At 36.3% G+C, this 9,827-nt stretch overlaps 1 protein-coding gene across 1 annotated transcript in view; it reads right to left on the bottom strand.

Moving 5' to 3' along the window:
• The window catches only part of LOC146131971 (E3 ubiquitin-protein ligase MYCBP2-like), a 124,731-nt gene that overhangs the window by 26,707 nt on the left and 88,197 nt on the right, over positions 1-9,827 (bottom strand). The window contains 8 exon segments of the mRNA XM_083397167.1: positions 670-879; positions 2,060-2,156; positions 3,471-3,709; positions 4,258-4,368; positions 5,339-5,503; positions 6,396-6,400; positions 6,834-6,924; positions 9,226-9,438. Of these exon segments, the coding sequence (XP_083253293.1) occupies positions 670-879; positions 2,060-2,156; positions 3,471-3,709; positions 4,258-4,368; positions 5,339-5,503; positions 6,396-6,400; positions 6,834-6,924; positions 9,226-9,438 (1,131 nt within the window).

Here is a 9,827-nt window from a genome sequence, read left to right as displayed (position 1 = left end):
CCCACTTTTCTAATCCTAATACAAAATAGCTCCTCTAGGCTCTGGTAATTATATTTGTTCCAAACGTTTTTTCCTTAACCTGAAATCAACTACCGCAAATACAGGGCAGTAATATCTAACTAATAACATGTCGTCAATAAAAAAACGCGTTTCATTACGTCTCAAGGCGAAGTTCGTAACCGCGTATTCTAAGTAAACACAATATTCATTTTACCTAAAAAAAATAGGGGGAGATATTAAAAATGATTAAATCGTGATAATGACCACGTATAACTTTTTATATAAATGAAAACATTATTGGTAAACTACAAACAAAATCTCAATAAAAATAAATTTACAAAAAGACGTGCTGCATAGAGTTAAAAAAAACTAAAAAACCCTACAAAAACTAACAAAAACGCTGTTCCCGCAGTTGCAAACCAACTCGCCTTTCTAAACACGAGCAAGGCTTATAAGCGCTCGTTTCAAATCTCACCTTATTCTGGCGATTTTTCACAATTTCTTACGGAAAGGTAATTTTAAAAGTTAATACGTCTTTAGAAAGCGTAACTCTTTTTTAACGCAGCAAAGTAAAACAAACGAGAATTAGATAGCTCATTTCTTTAGTTAGGAAACCAACCAGCAGCTTTCTAAACAGGAGAAAAGATTAAGGCCGATTTCGAATCTCACCTTATTCTTGTTCGAGTTGGATCGAGCCGATGACAACTTCTCGACGTGGTCACGGTTGAGCACACACAGGGCGGCCAGCGCTCGCCACAAGGTGGGGTTGCCGAGGCAGGCGTCCGCCTCGCGTTCCGCTTCGCTGAGCCGCGTCAGCGACAAGATCGACTCGGAAACCGCACACTTGGCGGCGCTGCTCCAAGCTGAGTTAAGCTGGTTCTGCAAATAAAACAGATTTAATAATTTCTCATGTGTTTTTCCTTTACGAACATGTTGCAAAGTTTTGGGAAGAAGTAACAGCCTGGATTTCATCCAAACTGTTTATATCCCTACAAGCCATTCCAGTAACTGTTCTGTTTGACACTGTAAATGAGAATGATTTGCTAAACTGTTTACTGATTTGTGCTCGCTTTGTGATTTATCGATGTATATACGCCAAAACTTTGCCCTTCTTAATGATGATCAAGAGCATGGTAAAAACAGTGAAAAAATCAGAACACCATATTGCGGTAGGAAATAAGAATCTTGCTGCTTTTCGAGTTAAATGGGCCAGTCTATAAACCTATACCTGTCGCTTCTTTTTATGTGCTATCCATCTTTTATCTCTCGTACGTCTTTTTGTTCCGCCGTGTGTATTGTCGCGTAATAATAATAATAAAAAAAGAAAACAATAAAACAGATTTTGTTAACCTTTTGGTTTATTATAAACACCGCTTTGCCTCGAGCATAAACGTGTACATTTCAGACGTGACTTTGTTGGTGTGAACAGCTACTTTTGTCGCGGTGAAGTTTAAGTTTTATATTTATTTTGTGTCGATTAATAGTGTTGGTAACCTTTGTTTATTTGTATTCTATTTGAATTAGGAATAAGTTGTTGTAACCATCATAGTGTTTATTGATTGTTAACTGGCAAAGATTTCAGTCGAATCAACTTTTAGATTTCATTCATTCGAATAAAAGTAAGACCGTGAAACCATTGTTTTTTCTTTTTTAATTAAAATTAAAAAAATGAAACATATTTAAAGATAACATGGCTGTCACACATTTTTTTGAAATACGTTTTAGACCTTTTAAAAGACAATGTATAGTTTTTTTACGGCCTTAAATTGACTCAATCAACATGTTTTGAAAAAACAAAACAGCACGTGGTCAACACATTACAATATAATTATTATTTTTTTAATGTGGCCCTTCTAAAACACGTAGCTTTAACTCCACATAAAATAAACTCAAATATTATTAAAATACTTTTAGAAAAAATAGGGTTTTTCAAACCATTTAAAATAAGCCAATTAATTCAAATACTTTTATGAATTAAAGACTTTGTGGCAACTCTGGATAATAAAACAGAATTTAAGAAAATAAAACTTAAAGAAGAAAAGAGTAAATGTTTTCCGACCTCTGTCATGTCCACCAATAGCTTCATGACAGCTTCGATGATTGACTTGTCCTCCATACTTCCCTGTAACCACCAGCTCTTTGTGTCTTGAAGAGACCTGCTCGAAAGAAGAGATTAACGTTGAACTCACGCCGGTGACAATAGAACAGGACTGCGTAGACGGATTTGCACCCTGGTCTCGAGAGAGTCGGTTTATTAGTTCGTAAAAATACCAGAGTCTAAAGTCAAGGCCTCAAACTGTAAATTTGGCAATCAGGTAAAAGTTTGACGACACACCGTAGAATGCTGCATTCAACTTTGTCCTGATAGAGCACGGTTATGCGAAAACTTGTCTAGATTTTAATACGATTGTCGTCAATAGTGCCACACAATTTTAGATCTAGAATTAGACAAATGGTGAAGCTTGAAAAACATATGTTGGAACAATTCCACCGACGTGGTGACTTATGTGACACCCGTGTGAGTAGCTTGCAGTATACTATGCATCCTATTTTAGTTAAGCAAATATAGGTAAAATATATTGAGCAGAGGCGATCTTAAGACTCGACAGAAATCGGCAAACTCGGACTCGGGATTCGAGGCTCGAATTCGACTTTATTTTACCGACTCCACAGCCCTGAAAATTAAAAAAAAACAAAGTGTGTTGTGAAACAGCTCAGGTCGTTGGGTTGCTTTTAAGGAGATTGTGAAACGTTTGACGAATTTATAAGGGAAGATATAGGCTTGCTATTGAAGTGATACAAAAATTCGAGGCAACGCACATCGCTCATAAAAATATGCTTAAACGTACGCAGAACAAAATGTAGGTTAAGAATGCGAAACATAATTGCTGAGGCCAAAACGATTCACTTTTCAATCAAAAAATGTCGAGAGAAAAATTAGTTAGGAGTATGATGTTCGTTTCGATAATAATGATCAAGCACCCCTGGAACTTTTCGCGGTTCGATACAAAATTATTTGTGCATATAAGTCATGTCGCGATTAGGGATGTTTAATATTTTTATCCAACACAGATACCCCATATTTCGGACAAAAAGTATCGACCTCCGATTCGATACCAATGACGTCATTGCTATGCTCAAATAAACAAAATAGTGAAATTGAAACGTTAATAGGTAATTTTTTTTTCAGGTTACTACGGAAAAATTTACTCTTTTAGCACTGAGTGATTTTATTACATTTTTGTTTAGCTATCAAGGTAGCAATTGTTATAGGACGAGTACCGATACTACCACCTGGCATCGGGAATCATGTCCGATCCGATATATATTCCGATATTATCGTTCACCGCTAGGTAGGATATTATCGTTACCGATATTATCGTCCCTACTTCGGCACTTCGATGTAATTTTTTTTTCTTTGTGCATTCATTTGAGTTCGCGATGTTACTCAGCTCACTCTACTAACTCACTTTCCAAAAAAAACAGACGTCATGGTAACCGACTGGGTCCTCTTGGCGTTCTTCGCGACCCCGGAAGAGGAAGACAATGAAGAAGAATCCTCCGAAGTCTTCAGCTGCTCCGAGGGAGGAGAGGATCGCTTGAGCTGGACGCTGAGCGACTTCGAGATGCAGATGAGAAGTGGATCCAGGATGCTGAATCCCGGATCTCTGGAAGATCCGTCGTCTTCCTCGAAAGAGGATGATGGACTCTGGGAATGAAGAGTCGAGTTTTTGCTTTGGGTTTGGTTTGTGAAACGAATTTTTTTAAAGTTACTTTGATTGAATGGATAATTTGTTTTGGATGTTTTTGAAGTTACTTTGATTGAACGATATTTTAAGATGTTTTGGGTGTTTCTTTTTAAACGTTTTTATTTGCAAAAAAATTGCTTCTTTATGGAGACCCTTGAAAAGCGATGGTGTCGTTAAAAAAGCAGTTAAAAATAGTTTGTTTTACAAGTCTAATTCATTTTTTTTCCAGATACTTTTATTCACTCTTAAAAAAACTAAAAGGGAGTTTTATCGTAAAATTTGTTTGTGCATTTGACATAATTTATGGTACTTGAATTGAGCAATATTTGAGACTTAAAAAAATTGTTTGTGCTTATTTTACTGAAAAAAATTTCCACATGGTAATAACACTTGGGTGGAATGAACCAAACAGAAATTGCAATTTGTAGAAACACCCCAACGAGTAAAATGGGTTTCTCAAGTTGATTGAAATCGCAGGTTGCTTATTATTGAATAAAAACGAACTAACCACGGGCAAACTCTCGGTGAGTTTTTCTTGCGTCGGAACCCTGGCGTCCAAGATGCTTCCAAGACGTGATGGAGTCACTTCCGACAGGATACGACGTAATAGCAGCGTCACCTGGACCAGTGGGAAGCCTTATTTAGTAGCGGACAATCGTGGGTTGTTTTGCTTTTGCATAGCATGATGTTTCACACAAATTCTTTCAAATATTAAGATTTCTTTAGTATTGGACAACCGGGTGTGATTTGGCATTAGAATGGCTTAGTGTTCAACACAGATTCTTTTAATGAGTAAATGCAGGTTTAAATTAAATCGCCAGATTAGACAAAAGTTTATAATCACACGACACTGGTATTAACAAGCACTAAAAATTACCCGCGCTCCAAGCAGTATTTATTTATTTCAGCTTATTTGCAAATTAGGTTAAAATTTGAATTACCGAATCGTAAAAACTAGAAATTCAACTAAATCGTTAATTTCGACTAAATCGTAGTTTTTTCTTTCTTAAATTTTTTTTATCAAACGGAAAAACACTAAAAAAATTTCTAGGGGAACGTATATGTTTTTTTTAAGACCTACGAACGCTCGATGCTTTTATTAATCTAAATCGAAAACAGAACATTATAAATGCCGTGGTCAACACAAAAAAGAAGTAGTTAAAAATATTATCTTCTTTTTTAACACATAACGTACTTGAAATAAACTTAAAATTAATCCAAAGACTACTGAAAGACGTGAATTTTTAAAGACTTCTTAATACGCCAAACAGTCGAAAGACATACAAAGAATTTAGATTCAAAGTTTTGGTGAAGACCTGTTAATATAAAACGCAAAAATGCGTACGTCAATGTTAGCACGTCACGCGCTGTACAATTCACACATCCAATGGCTGAAAAACTAGTTACAAATAAATAACGCTATTGGAATAAGCTTTTTCGGATAAAATTGCAAAATTAAAACAAACTTAAAGCACACAAGAAAATCACAAATTAAATTCAATTTGCGGTATTTTGCTCGTAATTCTTTGAATTAGAGAACTGGAATTATCTAGCTCTTCAAGTAATCTTTTAAGAAAGAACACACGCACCTGTCGTTGAACTCTGGGTGACCCCGTGTGAAGCAGCGAGAAAAAATCCTGGACCAGGACGCTCTGTTGCGCCACATAGTGACGTCCAACGTCGGACCCGGTCAAAGCAAGAATCATTGAAAGCAGCTCGAAACAGTAACTGTCCATGTATTCGGTTTTCGTGGTCTGCGTGAAGCGTAATGTTGGTTACAGTGGTTGTTGACAGTGTTGTAATTACTAAGGAAGTGCACTTAAGGGAGCCATAAGATCGAGATAAGAACAACGTCAGCGTCGAAATAAAACACAGTTCGGAATAAGAGCAAAATAGGACATAATGGTCGTACTACCTTCTAAATCGGAATAAGTCCTAAATCCGTCGGAATTAGACCTAAATGGTCAGAATGAGGCATAAACAACACTTTGCCTAACCCCAAACCTCACCCCTAAGTACATCTCTAACGTCCCTAATAATTTCAACCCTAACCATTTATCTAGCCCCACCAGTAACACCTAACAGGACCAAAAATCCCGTGCCAAAACAGCGGCGCCCTAACGGAGCCGGTCAAACTTGGGCGTCCAAACGTCGTCACCAAAACGGCCGATGCTAGATCGACGGCCCTTGATCGTGCCATACCCTTTACTTACAGTTTCAGGTCATTTAGGCCTTATTCGGATTAATTTAGGACGTATTCCGGCAGATTTAGGTCTTGTTCAGACGATTTCGATCTTATTGCCTACTGCGTATTTGGCTGTATTATGTCGTTGGTCTTAATTCTATGGTTTATTAAATTTTTCTGCTTAAGGTTATTTTGCTTTTTAGGTCTTATTGTGTGTTCCCCACTTAGGACCTTTTTTTCAAATAACTTGAGTTAAGTCGTGAGACCAAAATGATTTAACTTGAAATAAGTCTTGACTTGAACTTCAGTCACTGTGTTACACAACTTTGTTTAGGATTAAGTGTTTTTAATTAATAATTTCATTTTTGGTACTTTTTAATTATTGCTCAGAAGCGAAAAAAACTTTTTATTTTATGTCGATGAATTGACTTGAAGTTGACTTGCTCTAATGTTGACTTGACTAGGACTTCTACAAATATCTTGACTGAGAGTTTTTCAAAATGACTTGTATACAACCCTGGTGGATAATTAATTGCCCATTCGTTAAGTTCTTTAAAAATTGAAAAAAAAATCCGATAGGTTTAAGCTTTTGATTAATTTGACGCTTTAAAACCCGAGTGTCAATAGAAAATATAAGTAAATAGCATTAGCGCGCTGGATCTCAAATTTGCAAAAAAAGCGTCATTCAACATAACCCGTGCTTGGTTTAGTTTAAACAAATTAGAAATATGACATGCCAACGTTGTTAATCCTGCAACCATCCGCTAAAATTCCAGAGGGTAAAACGCACGTGAAAACAAAGGACAAGTAATTAATCCACGACATAAGAACGTTATCATTTGACTTTGTTTACAAGGGATCAGGATAGTGAGCGACAAACGTGCTTTTGCCTTCCATACTTACAGTAGGGTTGGGGTCGAGACCTGCTTGCCAGACTTCTCTTATGTGCGATGCCTCAGTGTGAATCGCTTGGACTGTGTGTTCAAAAACCTGAGTAGAATAACACAATTTTTTATTCCCGAGTAAAATAACAAGAAAAGATTAACTCAGTTCTTAACAAACTATTTAGCTTGTAACACATTACGATGGATTGTTCTTAATTGTTTTCCTCGAGAAATATTTTTTTTTTTTGGTTCGCGTGGACCAGGGCTTTCCAGTATGATGTCATAAATAAAAATACCTAATAAGCCTGCTTTTTTTGGTCTAAAATAAGTGAAACTAAAATGGATTTTAAATACATTCGAGGAGAAGGCGCGCCAAAGTGTTTTTTTAATTTAACTTATTCAATGGAAAAAAATTATTGGCATAGAATTATTGTCGAACCTGCACATTTCTCCTTCAGACAGTGCTTCTCAACCTATGGGTCGCGACCCAAAATTGGATCGAGTTTGATTTGGTTTGGTCGCCGACCGCAGTAGTCACATGTTTATACTAATTGAGATTGGTTCTGAGATAGATTTCTCAATTTGGAAAAATAAGGAAGCAATACAAAGGATGTCTTAATAATAATTTTTAAAATTCGAAATTCTTTAAGCTAATGTCTATTTTTGTTTGCCTACAAGAAAAAACAATTGGGTCGCCAAAGCTTAGTCGTCATGCTTACGCTTTGGGTCGCCGCGAAAAAAGGTTGAGAAGCACTGCCTTAAGATCTAATAAAACATGTTGACTTTGACTACGTCACACCACATTTTTACAGACTGTGGCTTCGTGACATGCGATGTGGAACAAATGTTAAATCGGCTGAAACGATCATTTAGCGCTTTGATGGTCTGTCACATAACCAACTGTCGAGTCCAACACAGAGAATAAAGCCTGTTTCAGCTAATCGGCGGGAATTTTAAACATTGTAACAAACGCCGTCTATCTTGATCCAAATAGCATTTTTTACCTTTGGACAAAATGGCGGATAAATGTCTACACCGACGAATCAGCCAATAGTCGATCAGACAAAATGGCGTCAACTATCTCATGTGTCCATTAATCATCAGCCAATTGTTCAGGAGACAGAAAGGCGGTTAAATCTCTAGTTGGTCAAATAACGACATATCTAATGACTAGGGCCATTTTTATTTTAACCTAAAAAAAAAATTTTAACTTTATTTTGATCAAATTTCAACTTTATTTTAACCTAACGAAATTGCTTGTTTTGTAGAGGCCACAGTTCTTCATCGAATTGATGCCAGTTACTCAAACATAATATTTTGTCGCAAAGTCAAGGTGTTTTATGGATTATAAAAAGTGCGTCGGGTTTTTTGGTCATAGATTTAGCTTGCTTAGGCATTTTTGTTCAACAGAATGTCAGTAGGCTATTCCTAAAATCCAAACTGTTGATCTTCGAAAAGACCACGTTTATCAACATGAAGTGTTTTATAAGAATTATTTAAATACGTAACAATAAATAAAAAAAATGAACAATTTGCGATAAAAGTTACCGCTGATCTAAGTGGGCATTGCGACACATTTCCTGCTTTTATGGGTTAATATGGTTTAATTGTGTCGCAGTTCCTGATTTACAATGCTTCCACGACGATTTTTACAAAAATCACTCTCAAGAAACAAAAAAACTTTGTCAAAAGCCATAATTTGACAAATTTTGACTTTATTAATAAATTTTAACTTTATTGTAAATTTTAACTTTATTGTAAATTTTAACTTTATTGTAAATTTTAACTTTATTTTAACCTATAAACTTCTTAGTAACAGTCCCCTAGGTGCTGTTACCCATTGGATAAAATTCACAAATTTCTATTTGGTCAAATGACTATTCGTGTAACCATCCTTGGAACAAAATGGCTAACAAATCACTCTCATCCAAATGACCAGAATCGGACGAGTGCCGATACTTCTAATTGGCGTCGGGTGTCGACGACGATACGATATCATCGGACATACCTACGTCCAGTCTATGCCCAGTACATCTTTCTAAAAAATACCACCTTTTCACCCAGGCCCCAAGCGGTAAAAAATAAGTATCCCCATTCGTGCGTTTTTTAGTAATTTTTATTGTTTTATACTAATTTATTCAATTTTATTTCCTCCCAATTTTACACGTTTTACACATTTTTTACTTAATTTTAACACGTTTACCCAATTTTACTCTTATTTTAATTATTTTCACATGTTTAGAAATAATTTATTCGATATTACCTAAATGTACACTTTTTTTTTATCCAATTTAACACTATTTAGTTCCATTTTCGCCGATAAATTCAACACACCTTCTTTATTATCGTTAGTTTTCCAAGATCTTAAAATATGTTAAAACCTTCCGCTCAAGTGGGGGGGAAATACCTTTTTCTGTAGAGTCGAAAGCTTGCTGCGACTGAACAGAATTCCGACCATGTGTTCTCGCAAGTTCGGGTCAACGTCACACGGGCTCGGGGGAATTCCCGATGACGTAGAAGGCACCAGGGCGGCCTCTTCCTTGCCCCCCTCGGCAGGGGGGTCCACCTTGGCCTGAAGAACTGTTCCAGGGGCCTCGTCGGCCAAAAGCTGACCGAATACCTGGGGACAAGAAAATTTTACTTTGCGGAAAGGACGTTGTACTAGGGTTGTTCAGATTTAACTTTTTTTTGAAAATTTATGCTTCCTGCTTGATTTCCAATTATGTGTCACATAAAAATGAGTTTCGTAAGATTTCAAAACAATTGGACCACATTTAGGGGCTCCGCAGACACCCCAAAGTTATCACAGTGAAATTGTTAAAATTTGGGACTTCCCCTAACTGTACGTTTTTCTTAAAAAACACAGAAACCTTGTAATTTTTATATTAAACAATGGCAAGAAAGCATCACTAATCTATTTTCCAGTTTTAATAACTTAAAATGTATTCTTAAAGCCCCGAAATTCCCACTTTACCCCATTTGGAGCTGTCATTTAATTTATCACATATG

This window comes from Ascidiella aspersa, chromosome 9 (genome assembly GCF_963924565.1).
Source record: "Ascidiella aspersa chromosome 9, kaAscAspe10.2, whole genome shotgun sequence".
NCBI classification, from domain to species: Eukaryota; Metazoa; Chordata; class Ascidiacea; order Phlebobranchia; family Ascidiidae; genus Ascidiella; species Ascidiella aspersa.
This window is presented reverse-complemented; position numbering and strand designations above follow the sequence as displayed.